Source organism: Botryllus schlosseri, chromosome 12 (assembly GCF_051294905.1).
Source record: "Botryllus schlosseri isolate E-star chromosome 12, Bs_hap1, whole genome shotgun sequence".
NCBI lineage: Eukaryota > Metazoa > Chordata > Ascidiacea > Stolidobranchia > Styelidae > Botryllus > Botryllus schlosseri.
In genome coordinates, this window is record NC_137247.1 from 5384697 (window position 1) to 5408403 (window position 23707).

General features: G+C 40.0%; 2 protein-coding genes across 2 annotated transcripts in view; both read right to left on the reverse strand.

Moving 5' to 3' along the window:
• Positions 1 to 805: 805 nt before the first annotated feature.
• LOC145452602 (uncharacterized) lies at positions 806 to 13685 on the reverse strand. Its single transcript, XM_080330794.1, has 4 exons — positions 13355 to 13685; positions 11012 to 11156; positions 6549 to 6658; positions 806 to 1337 (listed from the first exon to the last, which is right to left on the reverse strand). Exons 1-4 carry the CDS (start codon positions 13604 to 13606, stop codon positions 1101 to 1103), a joined length of 744 nt encoding a protein of 247 aa, XP_080186920.1. The 5' UTR covers positions 13607 to 13685; the 3' UTR covers positions 806 to 1100.
• Positions 13686 to 15024: 1339 nt separating this feature from the next.
• LOC145452609 (uncharacterized) overlaps positions 15025 to 23707 on the reverse strand; it is a 60139-nt gene continuing 51456 nt past the window's right edge. Inside the window, exon 3 of the mRNA XM_080330808.1 lies at positions 15025 to 16226. Coding sequence (XP_080186934.1) covers positions 16185 to 16226 — 42 coding nt within the window. The 3' untranslated portion in view covers positions 15025 to 16184. The remainder of the gene's footprint in view (positions 16227 to 23707) is intronic.

Consider the following 23707-nt stretch of genomic DNA (forward strand, 5'->3'; position numbering starts at 1 on the left):
GAAATTATTAGCAATAAATTGAATTGAGTATCAATATCAAAGCGATCAATAATGAACTTGATCATTGATCACGGTGACGCAGGAGACGATTAACTCCGGGCGGACAAGGGTGCATAAGGCCCTTATTGAAAGACAACGTCATTTTAAAAATCCGCGAGTGGGCAATAGAGAGTGTCCGCAATTTAGGCAATAGAATATGGTAACCCTACTGTAGCATTATAGAATGTGAACGTGGAATGGCAGCGACCGATTTTGCAGCTTCGTTCCGCTTCGCTGAAGCTTTACTCAGACTTATTTTACGGCAGCTACTGTAGAATTTCTGGCAATCCAAAAGTTGTCTTCCAGAGCTCGGAATTTACTGAATCCGGTCTTGATCGAAAGCTACTGTCGCACTGATTTCGAAAATATCAATCAAAATATGGTGAAGCACCGTACTGAGATGATAAACCACCCTCAACATCTAAAATCTGCATTGTTCAGAACAATCGGATGACCGCAAAACAATGACCATAACAATGACCCATTGCGGCTCTTCGATTGTTCGGACAATGCCGATAATTCTGACTTGGAGGGCGAATTCTAAGCGGTTCAGTGCCTGATCATATTTTCATTTACATTTTCAGAGTCAGTGTGACAGTAGCTTTCGATCAAGACCAGATTCAGTAAATTCTGCGCTCTGGAAGACGATTTTTGGATTGCCAGAAATCCTACAGTAGCTGCCGTAAAATAACTCCGAGTAAAGCTTCAGCGAAGCGGAACGAAGCTGCAAAATCGGTCGCTGCCATTCCACGTTTACATTCTATAGTAGCATAATAATCCGATACTAGAGAAAACATTATTGTTCGTGGCACGAAAACGGCGACAGACGTAACATAAAACTCACGATTAAAATTAATAATAATAATTCCGCGTCACTGTATCGTGCAGAGGTACGGTTTCATTGGTGGAAGTTGCAGAGGCCAAATAAATTTGGAGGCGATGATATACAATACATGGCAGTATCGAATGTGACTAGTCACATTCGATAATGGCAGGTTACAGGCGAGGACGACAATGCATGACAAGAACAAATACTCGCTGTTGCAACATGGATTACATAGTCAAAAGATCAATAATTGTACACAGAAGCAAATAATTACGAGAATAATGGCAACGACGTAGTTCAGCTCTGTTTTTAGTGCCCCGAACGTATCTCTCTGCCACATTGATACCGCCAGGCCACCTTTCTGGTTTTCGTGCGGAAATGGTTGATTTGGAATCTCTTTGCCAAGAAACGAACACACCGGCTCCCAACCGTCAGAGAATGTGAAGTGAAGTAATTTCTCTCTCTCGCAATTCTGTAAGCATGCATAGTCTCTATCTCAGGATGGGCAAACTTTTGAGCTCGCGGGCCGCATTCAACATCTGAATCCAATTGCGGGCCGCAATATATAAAATTAGGATTATAAACCAAAACGCAATATTGATATTTGATTATATAGTGAGGACATGGAGATAATATATGTGCTTATTTGAAACCAGCCAATTTGTCAAAACTATAGAGATGAAAGTCGGTTCGCCCGATTCTTAGAACAGGTATGAATTTTAAATCTTTGAGCAGCGATCTGTTCATAGATTTACTAATTCCATTTTTGGTTCAGTTCCAGGACACACAATGCTGACAGCATCATAACCATGTTAGCTTCAAAAACGCTTCTACTTCGTGTAGATAAAATATAAATACCCGAATTCTACGCATACAGACAACGAATCTACCTAAGACATGCCCGAATCGTTTTTATAGGTAGCCTACATCACTGAAATAATTAAAAATGGAGTGGCCAATCTGAAATCTCAATCGTGATCCAAATAATGTCAATCTCAGTTGAGCTCAGCTTCGCGCCCCTAAGGGGAGCGTGCCCTCCAGTTTGAGAACCACTCTATTGGAATTGTCATGATGAAATATAGTAAGAAAAAGGTAATCAAGTCCCTGCATTAATCTGATTTTTAGTACGCATTCTATCAATACTTTTAAAAAGTTTCTTTAGACTCTCGCGGGCCGCACAGAACGGTCTTGCGGGCCGTATGCGGCCCGCGGGCCGTAGTTTGACCACCCCTGCTCTATACAGTCGTTTGGTCGACGATCTGTCTAAGTCTCAGAAGAGAATGGCTGTAGTATTCTGCACGAGTTACTGAATCGAGAGAATTATACAAGGCTAAATAAGTACCAGCAGAGGTGGTCAGTAACGAAGTACTTCTACTTTTTAGAAGTACTCAAGTAGTTATCCTCTACTTCTGGTACTTACTCAAGTAGATCTGATTTTCGCTACTTCTACTTCGTGATATTTTGTGATCTACTTACTTACTTTTCGCTATTTTCAGTTTGTCAAGTAGAAGTAGTTCAATCTTCCAATCAGGAAGATAGCTGAGGAATTTCGGGGCTGTTTTCACGGAGTATCAACATTTAATTTTCATAGAATTTTAGTAAAGCCCAGAATTATCGTCGCGCCTCGCGCGCAGTGGATACGGAGTGACCAGTATGATTTCACGAAGGTATCGGTGAATATAATTTAGGTAGAGGGTTGGCGTGGTGCCGTTCACACCACATTCTCGCCCTTCGCCCATATCAAATAATTCATCACAGTATATATGGCTCATCATAACGTTTGAAACTGATGTTTCGCAATCTATCATCTACTTGTCATATCGTAATCTAGCATGTCCGTCCATGGCGTGTCCAAATCTGGAAAAGTGGACTCTGACTTTCGTTTAGTTTTAGAGCTGTTTTAGCATACCACCTTCGAAACTTTCTGGACTAAAAACATGAAATACATGTTCGGCTTTCAGAAGTAGTATTTATATTTGACTTTCAATTCCCAGTATCATATACTTTGAGTTATAATTAATATCAGTTCTTTTGTCTGGATAACATACATGTTGAAGTATAAAAGCAAGTGTAGTAATGCCTTTAATTTCTGGAAATAAAGCTACACAATATGGCATTTTTACGGTCCACCATATTTTTTATAACGTTTACTAATCGCGCAAAGTGTTTACACCGTATCCTATACTACTTCTCCGTATTGCTCTTCGACTTAACTACGGGCCTTATAATATGGGGCATGGCGCCATACCATGCTATTTTCTAAAACGTGCTGTCCGAAAAAACAGAGGATTAGCATCGCATGTACATATCAATACTATCATTTTCATCCCATGATGTGGACGAATGCTTATGCTATCGAAAATTGGATACCTGCTGGTATGCATCAATATGAATCAAGCTCGTCGCCTATCGCATAGCTCAATTTGTACCTTTTTACAATCCATGTGAACGTATTAGGATCGTTTTCACAACTACTTACTTACTTAAGTACTTTTAAAGCTAGTCAATTCTACTTCTACTTCAAGTAGTTTTAGGTTGCTCAAAGAAGAAGTACTTCTACTCGTACTTGAGTAGATTTTTTTTCGTCGCTACTTCTACTTCTACTTGAGTAGATTTCTTGACTACTTTGACCACCTCTGAGTACCAGACTTGAGGTAATCGCGAATAGTAATCGTAATCGATTACGACGATTACAGCCTTTTTAAGTAATAGTAATCGTATCGACTATTTCGCATAACTAATTGATTTCTTTGTGAAAGAACAATTACTTACTGCTTGTAAAGACTGTATGACATGAACTGAACAGTGAACACTCTTATAGCAGGTTATTGATGGCAGAATCGCCGTATTTCCAAATGCCACTGCCCATTATTATGTCACAAATATATTGGCTTTGCTCGTCATTGCGTAACTAATTATCTAAACATAGTAAATCGATATTAGATTTACATGTATATTTGTGTGATTGTAAGAACACCCGCTATGCCTTATATCAGGTTATTAATACACTCAGAAGCCACTACCTCGCAGCAGGATAATAAACACAACTTTGGCTAGTTTCAAATAGTAACGTAAGTATTGATGTTTGGTTATGCCAGTGGTTCTTAACGTTGCCTCCAGCGTCCTCCAAGGGGCGCTGGCGATTTTGAAGGGGGCGGAAACGCTCAGGGGGCGATATGGGGAGCGCTTGGCTCAGGGGGCGATATGGGGGGTGATGAAGAAAATGGCTTCGCAGTGGATGATGTGGTAGAAGGACATATCCTTAATGAGTATTCAGAGCAAATTAACATTCTGCAAAATATGTCAAATCCCAAAAGTTTTGGTCGCGCTACGGGACAATCTTTGCTACATATGTTTTCATAAATGTTGTGGGTTATTATAATTCATGTAAAACGAATTGCGCGTACTTTTAGATCACCAATTTCCCGTTAAACAGTGCCGTCACGCTTGCTAGGGTTATTTTCAACAAAATGTTACGAATTGGGTATTATATCTCGCAGCGCACAGCGTGTGAATATCGAAGAAGGAGGCACTGTATATCACTTTTGAGAATGAGAGCCCCTTGTACGTAAAATAAGTTGCAGCTTTTGGCACGAAATGAATAAATAAATATATATATATAATTGTATTTGAGAGCTACCAAATTAAATCGTCAGAATATTTCTTCATCGTATTATAAAGGACGATACTGTCTAGTGTTGTGATTAACAACCTCACATGAACGTTATATAATGAGTTGCTTTGTTTGGTATACATTCATGTTAAAATCAATAACTGCTTGGGTACAGTACTAAATTCAATGTGAGCAGATAAATGCATCCCATTCTAAGTTGACTTTCTTATAGTTCGACAAAGCACCAAGACAAAATCCAATACCATTAATTTCCCCGTATTGCAAATCGCAGATGTGAACTCGGGATGGTTTGAACCACAGGGTATAAGACTGTGCCCGACTGTTGTTATAAAAACCTTGATTTGACCCTGAATATACCACACACAATTATGGTCCTCGAGCGCGAATAAAGCGCGAAATATTTCCAATGCCAAAGTCCTGAAAAAAACTACTGGACTTTGACCTCTTACCACAACCGAAACTGCTGCAACCCAAACCCTAATCGGTGAGCTCGAAGGGTGCCCTAAACTATTTCAGTGAATGAACATAAATTACACATCATATGTTTTGACGACGCCCCCACGGAACAATACGCATAATTATAGTAAAGAGAAATTGGCATTTTGGCGTCGGCCACTACCACGCCACGATGTACGAAGAAATATAAAGTTTCGGTCAATATGGGACTCCGAGATGTGTGTCAAAAAGCGCGAAAACCTTAGCCGAAGAGGATTGCCCTTATGTTGACCGTAAACTTCGATGTATAAAAGTCTAATTGTCCATGGGTGCCTAAATCGCTCGTGCCGAATTATCATGTCGTCACAATCTGCACCCCACAGGACAAATAACATCTATCGGAGAAAATTATTTGCCAGTGAAGAAATGCCAATTTTGAATCGTGTGCTCACTTGAATTTAATACGTTTATGCGTTTCAGTATCTTTTGACTATATAGCGGACAAGCGGTAACAAAATAACAACATGTATCGAATTAATTGTACCAACGGGCACGCCCAATAATTACGTGGCCTTCATTTTCCAATAATGGCTCACTCAGCGCAACTGGTATAAATATTATTACGTGGTGATGTTAAATGACACAACAACAATGCTTTTGTTATCTAAAAATCTGAACCGGCATATGTGACTGAATTGTGTCTCAAAAGATATCGGCATTCCTTGAGATATGCTTGTGCCCACGCCATTGTATGGCACTATGGTTATACAGTAGCCAACACCCCAATCGCGCTCGCTCGAATGCTACATTTTTTACATTATACAACGACAGGTTTACCATATTTTGAAATCAAGAGAGACGGTCACTTTTCAGAGGCTCCAAAAATTACTGAAGCGGAATAGAAAACCATATATTTATAAAGCCAATTTCATCGGGTTGACTAAAAAAGAGTAATTTTTCAGATCTGACTCCCGCGTAACCCGTCGTCTATCTTTTAGGCCAAAATTTAACGTCTTTCGTAGTATTTTTGGGTATTTTAGGCAAAAAGGAGGACAAACAGTCAAAAAGGAGGATATTTCTTCAAAAAGGAGGACAAATCCTCCTAAAGGAGGGCGTATGGTAACCCTAGACAACGATGATTTCTTAATATCAATTTCGTTGATGCCAAATATAGATAATAATTGTTATAGGGGGTCAAGCTCACAGCAGAGAGTCAATATAAATATTTAGAAACGGAAAGTTGAAAATGTCGAACAAACTATATTTTAGCAAAGCTAATATATTTGTGAAAAGGGCAACGTATGCTCGTTTAGTGCTGAATTTCTATTGCCAGCGCTACGAACCTACCCGGGTTCGTTTGCGAACGCGAACCACCAAATTTCTGAGGTTCGCACACTGAACGTGAACGTGAACCTCACGTTCAAACCCTCCCTAGCAGTAACCATTTCAGGATTTATCAAGAGACCAACTATGACGTGGCTATTAAGTGCACGAATAGTCTTGTTGTCGCCCGATTTGTGAACGCCAACGTACCAACAGAGGTGGAAGATATTACTCTATAGCCTACATAGAAAAAGATGTATGAGATTGATTCCATATTGCTCATATACACACAGTGAGTACGTCAGCGACATGTTCCCGGTATCTTCTTTTCATAATTTGTCGGTTCGGATTGACCATTCTTTTGAACATCCTTTGCTGCGGACACGAGAATATCAGGCGACCTAAACGCATATTTTACAGTTGTATTGTCGACAGTCCAGGGGTGGTCAGCTTCATGCACGAGCCGCCGCATTTCAAAAATCTTTATTTTAAATAGCCAGCCACAGCACAAAAATTCATAAATACCAATTCATTATGTCACAATGGAACATTCGATATCGCATGAAGTTTATTATACGGCGGTAAACCAAACTTTACGCTGATTGGTCGAGAGGCAATGGCCATGGATACGGCACAGCAACGGAGGACGCTGCATTTACCTAAACCTATAGTCGGCACTACGATGTATTCCTATAGCCGTGTAGACTGTATAAAAACGACAAGAATGTTTATTTCTTCATCAATAATAAAATTAGGAAAGGAAATAAAATATTTAATAACATATACTGAAATATAATGCCGAAATACTACTGTGTTTATGAATGCAGTGCCACCAATGGCAATGAACTGGGGAAGAACAGATCTTTCCATTCATTTTCTTCCAACGCAAAGGACAGGAAGGCTTGGGAAGGCAGAGTATAAGAAGGCAGGACTATTTGTGGCATACATTTGGGCCTGAATTTGATGCCAATAAGAGTGATTTACTTGTAATTATCTAGCAGCAGTCAAATAAAAACTCTTTTTCTGTGATTTCTGCCCAAGTTCAAATTTCATGAACTCATCGCATGTGCTGTTACGATACCTCAAGCACACCAAGGCAGATGAGGTCTGCTCAGCTAGAACCACTCTATCACGTGAAGCACCCAGATATCCATATGGAAAAAGAACAAGACCAATCTTTACTACATTCACATCAGTGATGCTTATTAGTCTTGAATGGCCCTTTCTTCGTGCAATAATAACCCCCACAATATTGAATACCTGTTCATACTGTACTGTCCTTGAAGTGATTTGAAAAGAGATGTTGCATATGGAGTACCTGCTGTCTTGTTCCCCTCAAAGCAGTCCAAAACCCTACCAAAATTGCTACTTGTGAGTCGAAGAGCCCTATGTATTTACACCATTCTGCACATCATCTCTGTTCTGATGTCCTGTGGGCTTATAGGTGGCTAATCTGCATATGACTGACTTCGTTGGCTTCTAACCCTAAGATTCAGGTGATGGATTTGAAGATTCCATTTCAAGGCTACACGATGGCGATTCTAGATCAAGATCACCAGATGACAATGTAAGATCTGCATGTGCAGCATCCACAACATTGCAGGAAGACAGTTGACACGGCATGGAGTTCAGGGTCCGCCTCTTTGCAATGCGCATATCTTCTGCTTCACCACGGAGATTGCGACTGGGAATCGCACCTCTCTTTAGACGTGACTATTGGTGTATCTATAATGCACTACCAGCAATATCTTCCTTGCAAAAGTGGTGGTAGCAAATTATTATTATTATTATTATTGTACACAACAGTGGTGCTTTTAGCCTGTTTAAGGCTTTGTGCTCCACGACATGACAGTATTTGAACTGATCAATGGATTTATTCTTGTCTTTGACATTCTTTCCACTCTCTCATGCATCGGCTCGCGATTCATCGGGTCTTTAGCTGCCGACTTGTAGCTCGGCTCACTGTGATTTCTGGGCTTTTTAAGTCACTGCAACTGCAGTGAGGTCGGCGATGAGGAGCAAATGAAGCTTGTGGAAGTAGGCTTGAAATCCTGCCTTCTTACTCTGCATTCCCAAGCCTTCCTGTCCTTTGCGTTGGAAGGAAATGAATGGAAAAATCTGTTCTTCCCCAGTTCATTGCCATTGGTGGCACCGCATTTATAAACACAGCAGTATTCCGGCATTATATTTTAGTATACGTTACTAAATATTTAATATCCTTTCCTAATTTTATTATTGATGAAGTAATAAACATTTAACTGTAATCTTGTCGTTTTTATGCAGTCTACACGGCTATAGGAATACATCGTAGTGCCAACTAGGCTTAGGTAAATGCAGCGTCCTCCGTTGCTGCGCCGTATCCATGGCCACTGTCTCTCGACCAATCAGCGTAAAGTTTGTTTTACGGCCGTATTGTGTGGTGATGCGGTGCGTCCCCACCTGGGCTACTACGTGTTTGGAATCAGGCTGATATGACGTCAAAGCAGCGTGGAGCAGTTCCTTCAAGCGCAGCTGAGCATCAAAGGAAGATTTCAGCTCGGTGATCTTATTACTTTCTACATTTGTCTTCGTTGGGTAACTCGTTGCAAAATTTTGGTGTTTGGTTTCGTAATGAAGTTTCAATGTACATAGCTTTTCATTTGCTGAGCGAATCTTGACTGATAAAGCATAGTCGTTTACCTCCGTTATAACTGAATACAAACCCTTCCTCCAACTCAGGTCTAAAAGTTCTATTTTTCTCCTCACACTTCCTTTACTTGCAATTATCTCTTAATAACATTTTATTGGCCTACGCACCTAGTACCGCAAGCTTGAATGCCGTCACCCGTGATCAAATGCTCAAAGTGCATGAGTGGACGTCCCATAATAACCTTCCGGTTAACGCTGCGAAATCCCAATTTTTGGTCGTCAACTCCTGCGATAACCTAACCGTTGACATTGCTGGCCATTCAATTTCGAACACTAAAAATGCCAAATACCTTGGTGTTTACTGGATTCGGACATGTCCTGGAAGAGTCACATACAATCACCCAAACCACAATTATCGAAGGTATGTGGTCTGTTTCGCCGCCTTAGCTACACTCGGCACGTCAGCGTGCTGATGATACTCTTCAACGCTCTATTTCTATCAAAGTTACAATACGGAATTCTTTGTTGGGGTGCTGCCTGCAAGAATACGATTGACCCACTGCAAAAACTTCAACATCGGATCATCCGTATCATTGTCAAAGCCCCACGGGGGCCTGGATGTGCAACTGATAAATCGCTTTTCAAAAGATTTGGTATTCTAAACATAGAAGATATGAGGAAGCAAGAAATTGCCAAATTTATGTATCAGTTCCATTGCGGTCAATGTCCCTCAAATTTCAACGACTACTTCAATTCCGAGTCAAAGCGCACAAGTAGGCTACATCACACGCACGTCAACGAAGAACAACTACCATATGATCAGGACGGAATACAAAAAGACGAATTTCTCTATGCCGGACCCCAATTGTGAAACAGCATCTTGCCGGCTATCCGACAGTCGTCGAGCATGTCCGCATTCAAGTCGAAATACGTGCAATTTTTTCTAAATGAATACTAGCCAGCCTTCAGGATTAAAGGACCACGACCTAACATCGACCTCGCCCTCCGCCACATGCCATCTCATTTTGTCGCTTGCGTCTTATATTCTTTGCATTACTTTTCATTCTATGTGCAATGTGCAATGTGCATGCCTCTTCTTTACTTCGCCTAGGCTAAGGTGGGTGTCTGATCTCAAAGGCTACTCCAAGTTGTTTCGACACCTTCCTATCTTTTCATTGTATCGCAGTCTTGTGATGTTTTGAAATGATGAAAATATTAATTAACTGATTGATTGATTGGCCAAATTCTGCAGTTATTGCTAGCCTGTACAATAGGCTTACAAATGGATGAGCCATATTCACCATTTGTTAGTGCGGAAATGATCGGGACCTGCGCTGTAGTGATTAATTTACTAAGTCCGTTATTGAACAAAATGATTTATCATTGATTGGTCACATCCACATGCACCATCATTGCGGGTGGAGCGTTTATGTGAACACGATCATGTGGCCCACATGTTGACGGTTGACCGCTCCTGTGTTAGGGAATTCGTGGTCTACTTTCGATTTACACTACGTCGCAATATTGCAAGTGTTGTAATTATAAAAGTTGCCTACAACCAGTAATAACGTGAAACCCAACCGTCGTGACATGCGCTATCGTGATTAATTTATCAAGTCCATTGCTGAACACAGTGATTTATCATTGATTGCATGACCAATGACCATGATCATGTACCATTGTTGCGGGTGGAGCATTTATGTGATCTCAATTCATGTGGCCCACAGGTTGACCACCCCTGTAGTACGGAGTTCGTAGCCTACTTTCGATTTACCCTACGTCGCAATATTGCAAGTGTTGTAAAGGTATAGCCCATTATATACCTCCGTTAAACAGGCCAGTTATACGTGAAATCCAACAGTCAAATTGAGTTGCTGGTACTAACAGGAGTCTGCGGACCTTACAGAAACTTCAATAGAACCATGCATAGCAGTTGCAATATCACAAAGACGGCAGCAAATATCCCATTACATAAATGTTTCAATTCTCTGTCCATGGAATCCGAAGACAGAGTTTCATCAGGCGTAATAGCCAACAGTCGTTGTCGAATATGAAAATATTGGTTACAGAAAGCAAACAAACAGAGCACATGGCTCAGAACACTGTTGATATACAAACCAACTCGCCGATTGTGCGAAAGTGGTCCTGAACCTTTCTGCCAGTGGGTGTAAAATTATGAGTGAGTGCGTCGGTCCAGGAAGAGTGCAGTCTAGCAAAATAATTTTCATAACTCTTCAGCCATTCCTCCTCGTCTCTTGTTGTGAGAATAACCTGGATAGTTATTAAATTACACAATGGACCGAAGGCTTGTGTAAAAGTATTTCGAAACATAGTTGCTACAGACAGTGAGTGGCTCTCAACTGCGGGGTTGCGACTCGCGACGACGTCCTGGTTACAAGAATGAAATTTCACTATTTACCCAACGAAAGGTATGTGATCAAGTTGCAAAAATTGTGAAATATAATAATCCAAGCTAATGCGAGTGCTAACGTGGCGTAGCCTTCACCCCTTGTTTTGTCAATTGAAATTTACCATCGCTTGGAATTTGCAATTTCATCGTCATTGCAGCTAGTACGGTATGCCTTGCATATCTCCGAAAGGGGATGGCGAACGTGAGGTGCTGGTAGTGTGGCAGACCCGGTGCTGCTGTAGCCTAGGGCTATATAGGCCTACACATTACACTGGTCAACAAAATGAAAATTTATTTTTTAGGCAGAACATCTGCGAGCCGTTTCTGGGTTTTTTTGAGGTTGCTGATTACGAATATCACATTAGTTTTGTCAGATTGGCTCTCTGTCAGAAAATATTTATACCCCTAAAAAAGCCCAAAATTACTGTATTTACCCTTAAATATTTCACTCGGTGGGAAGAAAATCGTAGTTTTTTCTAATTTTATACTGCGCATAAATGGCTAATTGACTATGAAGAACCCTCATGTCATTCTCAGTCGTTCTATCAATATTAATATGGCATGATGCGAAATATTTGTTTGTCAAAAAAGCAGTTTGTCAAGCCTACAAATTGTACTTTTTCAAAACGGAAATTCATCTTCTCCTGTATCAATTAGTCATTCTACCAAGATTAAAGAGGAGTAAAAAAACTATAAAATTTGTCCTTGAAAGGCTTAACTACAATGTCTCATTTCTTTTGACTGGTAAATGGATAATTTTCTACTATGAGTCCACGAGGTGGGTATACCTAGTAACCCTATCAAACGAGAAGCTTAAATCTGGTATCTGGTATATTCGAATACCGATGAAAGATTCCAATTTCATATTAGGAGGAGTTCACAGCATGTAATTTCTCCTAAGATGTAGTAAATAAAACTTTTTAGCTGATCACAAAGCACCCAACTGCAAACAGTTGCCCGGAAATTCGTATCTGCATATCGAAAACTTGGAACAAACATGAGCATAAATGTTCACTTCCTGTTCAGTCATCTTGATATATTTTCCGATCATCATGTTGATTAGCAAGGGGAGAGGTTCTAACAATACATCAGACCAACAATAGAAAGATACCAGGGAAGATGAGATGAACCATTGATCATATTATGTCAGACCGTTGCCGGAGCCTTTTGAGAAACTGCACTAAATAGCTTACACAGGCGAAAATCGTACAAAAAAAATTTCGATTTAAAGTATATCAGTAATATTGTATTCCAACTGATTATTCCGAATTTACAATAGGTGGTTGACGTCAAACTGATTGATTTAATGCCACGTTATTTGAGTATCTAGGTAAATACTTCTATACATGACTGGAGTTTATTTATGTACAAGATATCCGTGAAAGTCTGTAACTATGATGAATCTAATACCCCAAAATATAGTGCTGTTGCTGTATTTTGATTTAATGTAGTCTTCTGTGTGTAAAATAACAAGTATATTGAATTTCTAAACTTTATAGTACCACTAAGCCGATTTTATATCTAGTCATTACCTCGAAAATGGGAGATTTTGGTCAAAACGCAGTCCCATGGGTTATCTCCACAACAAGAGCCAATTTGAAAAAACCAAGGTCATATTCGGAATCAGTGCCCTTCAGAACCCCCAAAACCACTCTTACTTTGTCTGCCTAAAAATATGTGTTGACCAGTGTTATTTTTATGCTATATTGTGACCACTTGTCATGAACTATGCACTCGGTTTCTCGTAATCAGGACGGCATGGCAACCCGCTAATATAGGTGAAAAATTCACTTAGTGAAACAAAATGTTGATTTGAAGAGTTAGCGCACCGTAGAAGAGGTTGTGGAGCACTCTCAACCTAATGCCGCTTGACAGCCAATCAATTGGATGACCCGCCAGAAATTGGCTATATGTCGATCGTTACCTAATTTCGAGGAGGAACTAGAGAACTTAATGTAGCAACCATCAGCATATAGGAGGACTGTCTTATTTGTTGGCACATGGGACCAAGGGCAGCGTCTCAATTTCACATATAAACATGTTCAATATTAACCTATACCTTCGCATCAGGGAATTCTGCCAGGATTTCCTTCCAGTAGTAGTATGCCGGTGAGCCACAGACCACGTCGATGTCCTTGTACATTTTGTAAAATTGTCCCTTCTCACTTCCATACATCATTATTTTCTTCCATTCATCGCGATCAACAAATGCATGATAATCGTAATCAACAACGGTGTATCCCAATGTCTCTAGGCATTTGCGCATTGTCTGGGTTCCAGATTTTAACATGCTAACTACTATTATCTTCATTGTCGTATAAATCTAGCCTTAGATCTGTAGCTGAAGTTGAGCTCTATAGCATCCTGTTATCAATAAATGGTATCAAATGCATATATCGCACGGTAAATCCAGGAGCATAGTATTGCATCCCTACAATTATTAAATCAAGCGTAATTCTGTGTAATGTACACTGTCATGTAAGAATTTATGCACGGGCCTATATGAGTCGTTGCAACATGAACAAACAATTCCAGACCAGAATATAGGCTATGTCAGTGGATTCATCGCGCTAACTACATCCGTGTACAACTGCACATACACAACCGAAGATTAGGATGGGAAAAAAGCCTTCGAACGACTTGGGACGTTATCATGAAGAATTTGGGAGGTTGGTTAATACACCAGCCGATGATACATGTGCGTAACCACGATATTTTGGAGGGCCGTATAAATTGGGTTGTCGCGAAAATTCTTTCTTACACAATCTACCAATTTACGTTGACGAAACAATATCCAAGTCGAAAATCTTGGGCCGTATACGGTGTCTTCTATGCTCGAGCTAACCATGCTTACATAGCGCGACAGAGATTAGATATCATTATGTATTTGCTAGAATTTTCGTGGTCTCCCAGCTACGAATGGCTTTGCTAAGCTCGTTCTATTGGCTGCAAGCGTGCCTTCCCATCCTGTGGCATGCCGAATCGCAATTGCGACCGCCAGGGAGCGTTAAAAAAACAGTCCTTGTGATCAGTTACGATAAATTGCAAATTCACACCAAATGTTGCAAATTCAGGAAAAGCGCGCAGTACGCGTAACGTTAATGTCCATGCTTTGACGTGAATAGCAGATCTTCCGGTGCTAAGAAACAGAAGAGGACGTGTAATCGGAATCTGATCCTTTTCAGGTGGCTTCGTTGTTACGCCGGGCATTAAGCGCCTGTACCGCACGCCTACAGCCGTGGTTCGAAATACAGTTGTCTTTTCCGTCATACTATATCGACCTATATAAATTGCTGTATTGATCTCGTCGAGAAAGTGCAACATGGATAAAATACAGCTAGGCTATTGGCTAAGAAGCTATGTCGTCTGACCTCGGTACCGCATCGATAGCTACATTCGAATACGGCAGCTTTCAGAACTAAATGGCTGCTGCAAAAATGTTATTCACACGTTCAACTTGAAGTCAAACCAGTGGACTCGGTACACGCGTCTGCGCTAAAGATATGTGATGTCATGACACTGCATTAAATTCTCTCGGTATCCAACTGGTTTACTACTTTTTCACGTTAATTTTCAGTTCCCAGGTCGAATTAAATCCCCTCGACTGTCGGCTACATAACCCAGCGATGCAACTTTTCTCCTCAGATTCGATAGATGACGGCTTCCCTAATCCTCGACAATCCAATTCCTTCCCAATCAGGTAGAGACCAAAAACATAGAAAGCCTCCATGACAATCAGTTTCAACACCGTGTTAAATCCGTATGGATCATGAGATACGAAAAAGTTTCAAGCTTTGCAGATGATCGGAAGTATCATATGGATATGCGTACAAAACTGCCGTCGAGACACTATAATGGCGAATTGTTTCATATGCTAATTCAGTAACGGCAAACCCAATCATGTGGGAACATCGTCTCGTCCCATGGAGGGTTAGGGAGATAGCGCAAAGAACAAATTTAGTTTATAACTGATGCTTTGCACTGAGATTTGTCAGCCACAATGTCGTAAAATTTGCTGTCCACGAACCCGATTGCCCTGCGGTAGTTGGAAAATAGCGAACGCATCATCATTTAAGTAGCAACATAATCTGTTCGATTATCTTGCGTTCACAATAAAAGCACTATAAACAATCTGTAAAAGTCACCGCCTTGGTGGACACAATCACATCAAGAGGTCGAAAAAGAAAACTTCAACAAAAAGGCAAAATGGAACATTCCCATCGAGAGCACAGCTCCCGATGAGAAACAGACCAAGAAAATACAAAAGTATTCATTTTCCACATGTACCATACGAGGGGCATAACAGAACAGCTTGCAATCGAAATTCTATCCCAGAGAAAAATAGCATTCGTGCCGGTGGAGCCAGCTACTGCGTAATAGCATGCAAATATATTCAGATTCTTAACGAGCATTTGCAATATCGTTCCTGGAAAATCTCACAAATGTAAGCTATGTACCAGTCGATTACGCTTAGCAGAACTAGTACAGGAAAAATCGATATACTTTCGAAACATTGACCACGTCAAAACAGCATTAGCAAGGATACAAAAGACTTTGCCACCTCAATCATAACGAATAACGAGGTTATATCCGTTTTCGACACGCGGGCATCGCAATGGTTTCTCAAAGGACATAGTAAGCGCATTCAACTGTACATCATCAAGCACTCGACGAATAATAAGTCCGAACAGCATCGAAACTAGTATTCCGAATTTCAAATACCAAAATGACACGAGTAATATGCCCAGCGTATGTTGGCTTTTGGTAAGCGTATGGACCAGCCAGCGGTAAAGTGTATTCACGAAAACTTGTAAAGGCTATTCCATATCTCTGCCTGTCTCGTTTCTCCACTCCCAAATGCCAGCATTGTCGTCGGCCGAAGGCCACAGCTAAAACGTGCCCGGCCAGGTCCCGGTTTTGAATTGGTCACTCTGAAAACGATAGCGGTGGGTAGGCCTATCGTGTCACTGTAGGAGGTCTCACAAAAAAAATTCACAAATAACGGAATGGAAACTTGAAACCAACCAAATTTTATGAATTTTCTGCGAATAGTAGACTTTTAAGTCACGAAATTCCAAAAAATTGGAACGGCCATTTCAAAATTTCCGACTAACAGATCTACGTTCATATCAGAAATTGAAGATAAGATATCGCCGGTTCCAGTAGAACTGAAAAACGTAGTTTGTCGGGTAAGACAATTGAAACACAAGAGTAACAGGAAAAATCAGAGTATCAAAAAAGTCTAGCTCTGCATTAGTCCTCGATTTATATATCATCTCTCAACAACTGGCATTCTGGTGACGTCATATTTTGTGATACGATTGTTGATATACAATGTTCTTTCCAATTCTCTACTAGTTGCTGACGATTACCCCTGACGAGTGTCAGCCGAAAATATTCGGGTTCATTTCAATATGAATATACTATTTAACTGGCATTCTATATTACAACGTTTTTTGTCAGTAAAAATATTCAGGAGCATCCCATGTTCCGAAGTCAAAGCTGGACAGTGGACATGTCTACATTACGTTTGTTAGGCCTACCAACGAGATTTGCGGACGTTGTGGGACGGTACCATACATAACGACTGACATACCTTCCGTTGCCGTTGGCATTGTCGAAAGATCTTGGATCCGACGAGGGTTGCACCAAACACTGGTTTTCCCCATAGAATTTTGCACATTTAGCAAAATATGATAGAACACGTAACACGTGGATGCGGGACACAGTAAATTTAACAGCTAAAAATTACCTATCGCACACGCACCCGAAAACAAAATTGTGCGGTTGCGAGTGGCTTTTCCAAGAAGGTGAAATGTTGATGCTGTTGACTTGCGACAAATTTAAGCGAGCTCATCGAGTGCGTAAACGTAATTGCCACCGCTATGACAGGAAGTAATCGCATTTGATGTATATTAGTGCAATTCAACCGTAACTGGTAACTAAAGAATCGGGAAACTCATCAAACCAATCCATTTGTACGCTCTTGCGTTTCCTCTATATTAGCATAATTCCCTTCAGAAATATATTTGCATTCTGCTTGTTTAACGCAACGGGACAAGTGTACGGGGCAATTTGCATAAGTCATATGAACCAATAGATCTATGGAGCACGAAAAAGGTAGCGTGTTTGGTTTTGTAGCGTTTATGATCGGGAACTAGGGTTGGGCACAATGATTTTATTGTGTTGAGCAATAGAAGTCGGTTTGAGTAACGAATATACATACTTTTTTCCTAACAAATAAAGTTTTGATATTTTCTTGAAACCTCGATCGGCTGCATAGCAGGCATCCATAACATTTCGTACCATTTTGCGACATCTTTTGGAGTTGAAGTTCGCTAAAATGCTCTGATTTTGACTGTTTTAAAATTTAACGAAATGCTCTCAAATATTACCAAAAAGTGTCGCTGCAGTTACCGAAGTTTGATTACATACCTTGAGCCTGCAATTTTTAATTGAATTAGCAAAAATAGATGGATTCATTTATTGAAATATTTAATACTGCAAAAAAGATATAATTTTCAGAGTAGATTTACAGGAATGCTGGAGTCGGAGTTGGTATATTGAAATTTTGCAGAGACTCTCAAAGTTACAGCACTTTAATATACAATCAGATAATATATTCATGTCAAAATTAACCGGAATATTTTCGGTTGACACTCGTCAGCAACTAGCAGTGGATTCCAAAAGAGCAGTCGTATCCAGACATGGGGTGATTACTTCATGAATGTAATCGATTGCGATTACGATTACTTCTGAATCACGCGATTACGATTACGATTACGATTACAGCAAAATCGGGAAGTAGTCGATTGCGATTACGATTACATTTGAAAAGTAATCACGATTACTCACGATTACATTTATTTTGCATCGTAGTAGTTATATTGGAAGACAATACATGGATTGCGCTGGAAAGGTCCAATGATATAACAACTGTCTTTAAAAACGATGGGACATTTCCTTGTTACGTCATAATGTACCCATAGCCCATTTTATAGAGGACGGTTTATCGCACCCAATGATTTGCATTCTTGCCATGTCCATGACTGCCGCACCCCCATTCCCCAATAGGGTGGGGAGCGTGGTTGGAGGGGACTCAAAAGTATTTTGTAAACCAACATAAATTATAGAGTATTTTCGAGAGATTTCATTAACTTCGAATTTCTCTTTCAGCTTTGCGATTTAAATGTCTCTAGATAGCTTGATTTCGAAATGCATATACGTCTCCCCCTCAAGAAATAAAGCATGCATATTGCATAATTCATAGTAATAGGCATTTAGGTGCCAGTCAATACCGCTCCTCGACACATCAAAAGACTTATGCAGTTTCGGCCAACATGAGACTTCACGAAGTGTGCTATTAAAAAGATATTGGCCAAAACTTAGCGTATGTGTCCATTGTTAGTAGCCGCGCTGGGTGGGCGTGACTAACAGTCAATTCCTTCCAATCTGAGCCCACGATGTAAATGCCACCCGGGTACCCACGGAGCATTAGTTATACATGGCAATTTGTGTGTGCGTCTCACGCAAGTTTTTCTGTTAGTCTGTTGTTTGGAGCACTACTTTTGGCTATATAACAGACCGGAGGTCACGAATTGACAACATACAATGAATAAATTATTGCAAGATACCAGATGTTATAATTATGAATTCCCCCCCCCCCCCCCCCCCCCCCCCCGCTCTTCAGGTAAATCTGACCTTAGGGCGCTGAGATAGGATTAAAAATGCAATATAATGCAATTACCAATACTATTGTCGAAATTAAATCGTCAACGTCAAATTAACTACCCTATGGGGGCCCAATACCAAAGTTTGGTTGGGGGACGCTTTTGCTGTTTTGATCCTGATTCTAGCTACAACCCACGCTATTATGGTATATAAGCCGATGGCTATGGCGGCAAGTCCAAATGTTCAGTAACGAATTTTCAAATAGCGATTGGCGCCCGTCTTGAGTAGAATAATATGAGAATACCAGAAAAAGAACATAAAATTCTGCCTTCAACTTAATGCAGATAATGTAATGCAAGCTGCCATTACGAGAAACGGCAAAACAACGGCCCAGTTATGATACATATCAGCACCTGTTGATTTTAACCCTCCTCCCGCGGTCGGCCTCAGGACCGAATTTTAATGCATTTAGAAAAAGATTCATAAAATCTGAACCACGGGACTTGAACCGACGCCTAATATAACGCTGTAATCAGGAAACAGGCGCCTAACCAACTAAGCTAGTCTGAAAGCGAGAGAGTAACAGGTGATGCCCCTATACCGGGAAGTGTTCTCAACTTTTCGAAAATAAAAGAGAATTCGACTTTTGAATTTGCTGCTACGTCATACACGGAGCTGCTCGGGATAGAGTCATCGCCTGACTGATTTCACAGCAATATCAGGATTCCAAAACGACCTGAGTGAGGTTCTTACGATAATACAGTCGATTGTAACGAGTGCTGATGTACCGATGGCTACAGCTGGCTACAGTGTGTTCGACGCCAGGTGTCTCGCATTCAGCGCACATACACGCGCCGCGTGTTATTGTTCGAAAATGACGTAGTATCGCAGACGTTGAAATTATTCATTTCACAACGCCGTTATATGGTAATCGCTTATCAATTCTTTATACGAGATAGTGTTATGTGTTGAAACGAACTTTGCCGTTGTAAAACAACTATAACTGAATTGGTTGAATTGACAGGTAGTCATACCTGCAATATGAATACACATTCTTACTGATATTTTAGTTGGCATTTCAAATCAGTTTATCAAACATTATGTAAGCCATCGACGGTGGTGGTGTAGACAAACGCTTTGAGGCAAGGCCTATCTATTGAACAAATAATAGGCATCCACAACCACCTCAGCTATCGCAGAAGAATAGTGGTTTCTGTACCACACGCGCATCGCAGCAATCAGTTTCGAAGTGCTTTCGCGACAGCAGACTCTACATATCTATACGATACATCTATACGCTAACTTGACAATCGACATTCAGCCATATTTTGGTAAAAGAATATAGTATATTGCATGATACAACATATGAAATAATGCATCACGCGTGGAATACAACCGCAAATTGAAATGGTAACAAACCAAATCTAGCACCAACAAATGGAAAACCATGTCATGATTACAATGATGGCTTCGTATGAAACAATGTAGATGATGTAGTATATAGCATTGGCGACTCAACTTATTGCAAAGATATACCTTGTTTTGCGTAATCTGCAACTTGAAATCTGCGCTAATTACAACAGCAAAGATATTGCGGCATGTTATTGTTTTGGTAATAACATAGTATCCCCGAAATGATTCATTTCACAACGCGCCGGTATATGTACTCGCTTTTGTCCATTCTTTGTACGAGATAGTGTTATGTGTTGAAACGAACTTTGCCGTTGTAAAACAACTAGGACTGAATTGGTTGAATTGACAGAGTCATACCTGCAATATCAATACAGTGCTTCACTGATATTTTATGGGCGTTTCAAATCAGTTTATCACATATTATCGAGCGGTGCGTTTCGTGCGCTACCACGGGAAAGATGCGCAACATTTTCACCAGAAATGTCGTAAATTTGCTGTCATATCAAGAGCGGAGATCATGTAACTCACTGAAGATGGTAGTGTTGATGTATTGGTATGAAAAGTACGAATAATCCATATGCGTAATCTGCAACAGCAAGTCCGCGCTAATCACAACATGGAATATATTGCTAGAACCCACGCATGTTATTTCGTAAAATATGTTTACTTCCAATTCGAATAATCTGTCCTGCGACCAATGTTAGATATAAGCATTACAATTGATGGGCGATGACATAGTCAACAGCTGTTTGGAGAAAAGAGCTGCATATGAATATGGCGTCTGTAACGGAGATGCGCTGGTCACGGGCGCTGGTTTATCTCGCGCGCGCACATGCACTCGAGCGCCGCCGCAAGTTGTATTTTGCGCAAAACGTTTTTGTGTATTCAATCGGCATTTTGATGAGGTTATTTCATTGTCTAATAGGTTATTTATGGCTCGACGTATGCGTATTGATACTAGCTATCCATCTGAAATAGATGTAACTTTCTGCGACCAGTATAACGCAAGATATTCGGGATTAAGTGAAGCGTGTTCGTGAAAATACAATCCGGGCTCATGCATGAGCCAACCGCGTAGCGAGGGTTAATGCTTCGTTGTGGAAACCGTAATGTTTTATTTGACGAGTACAAAATTTTAAACCTTTGTCTGCTGTATGTTCGTACCATATAGGTCTACTGCTCGCCAAGCAGCAACGGTGAAACTGCATTTAACTCTAGAATTAGAACTATTACATTCTATAGTTTAACTAAGCATAACCAGACATCAATACAAAAGTTGCTATTTTAACTTAGGCAGAGAGGTGATTATGATTAATTATCCTGATGCGAGGTAGTGGCGTCTGAAATGTATTGATAAACCGATATACAGCACGATGGGTTTCTTACAATCACACTAATGTGCATCGAATATCTATTTACTATGTGTGGACACTTCCTACGCAAAGACGAGCAAAGCTAATAGGCTACCTCTGACGTGATAATGAGCAGTGGCATTTAAAAATCAGACGTTTGTGCTCTCAATAACTGGTATAATATCTCTTCCTTGTTCATGAGTGTTCAGTTTATGTCACAATCCTTGTACAAATAAAATGTAATCGTTTTTTCACAAAGAAATCGATTAAATATGGGAAGTAGTCGATTACGATTACGATTACTTCGGGATTTTTTCGAATGTAATCGATTGCGATTACGATTACTTGAAAATGCTGTAATCGTCGTAATCGATTACGATTACTAATCGCGATTACCCCATGTCTGGTCGTATCGCCAGATATGATGTCGCTGCTGATAGTGATGCGACTATTGATATTCAAAAGTTCTTTTGATATATACTATATACTGACAATTAGTCCTTACTAGTGTCATTCGGGTTCATTTCAATATGAACATAGGGGAGATGTGGTACCGATGGATCAAAAATTGCAAAATGATATCTGGCCCTCAAATCTTCAGCCGAGAATAGCAGATCTTTTGCTGTCTCAACACTTCGATACAAGCTCTACCTATCGCGGACATTTACATGAATATCCGCCTTTTCAAAAAATATTAATAAATATTTAAAGTTTGTTGCTCGAAAGTGTCATCGGTCCCCACCCAGTGGGTCCAAAGGCACACGACAATGGGACCTATGAGACATACGCTCAAATCTCAAATTTGTTAACTTGTTTTGTTGTGTACTATTAGCTAAGCTACAGCAAGCCAATGAAGAATGTTTCGTCGCGACCTTCAAGAATAAAATAGATTATATCAAGTCAAGTGTTGGCATAAAATCATGTTTTGATTTACGCCTAAACTTAAAAAAAAATAATGCCACATACATATTACCCGCAAATCGACATTTTGACTTTCAAATACCTCGTAATAGCGATAAAACACCATAGGTAACTATGATTTACAGCCTATATATATGTAGGCGAGTTTCTGTTGTTAAGTGATTAGTTGGTCTATCTATTTTACTTGATTTGTCTATGGTACCATATAGGTCCCCCCACCCCATAAATATTGTAATTGACTTGAAAATAGTCCACCCGAGGGTGGTATTGATTCAAAAAATATGTGCCATTATATACCCTGATACGAGCCCTATACTTCACATCAAAAATTATGGCGAGTTTGTTAGTCTGAAAGATGATATAGAAAAATGCAAATGTCGATCCAAATTTACTTTACACCCCCTAAAACGTAAATTATTCATCACAAACACCATAACTCACGCAGGTCGATTTTTTTGCATGTGAGGAAAGATTCTGTCAGCATGTAATTCTAGACAAATTCACGGAGCGTAATCGTGGAATTATCATTGAGAATTTTTCAAGTATTTTCGGTCCCATTGATCCATCGGTACCACATCTCCCCCTACTATTCATTTGCATACATTAGGAATGTGCGGCGTCGGTGACAGAGTAAGCCAGTCTTGGATAAATAGCTAATTCTAGTCTAATTTGTGAAACCTTTCTTTGTTCTAATTCTAATTTTGATCCAAGTTGTGAAATGTTTCTATATGCTCTAATATTAATTCCAGTCTTATTTGGAAAAATGTGTAACTATAATTCTAATTCTAATCTAATTTGAAAAATGTGTGTAGCTATCATTCTAATTCTAATCTAATTTGGAAAACACTGTAGCTCTAATTCTAATCTAATTTGGAAAAAAATAGTGTGGCTCCAATTTAAATTCTAGCCTGATTTGGAAAATGTTGTGCAGTCATAATTCTAACTCTAGTCAATCTGGAAAAAGTCTGTGTAGCTCTAATTCTAATCTAATTGGAAAAAACTGTGTGGTCACAACTGTAATCTAATTCGGAAAAGATTAAAATGTTCCAGTTGTT

What these genes read in the sequence shown, in the direction of transcription:
- LOC145452602 (XM_080330794.1), bottom strand. Translation starts at nt 13,606, where the DNA reads ATGAAGATAATAGTAGTTAGCATGTTAAAATCTGGAACCCAGACAATG. An exon ending in GGACCACTTTCGCACAATCG is followed by an intron (nt 6,659 to 11,011) that starts GCGAGTTGGTTT and finishes ATATGCGTTTAG; the next exon opens with GTCGCCTGATATTCTCGTGT. An exon ending in ATGTCGCTGACGTACTCACT is followed by an intron (nt 1,338 to 6,548) that starts GTGTGTATATGA and finishes GCATGCTTACAG; the next exon opens with AATTGCGAGAGAGAGAAATT.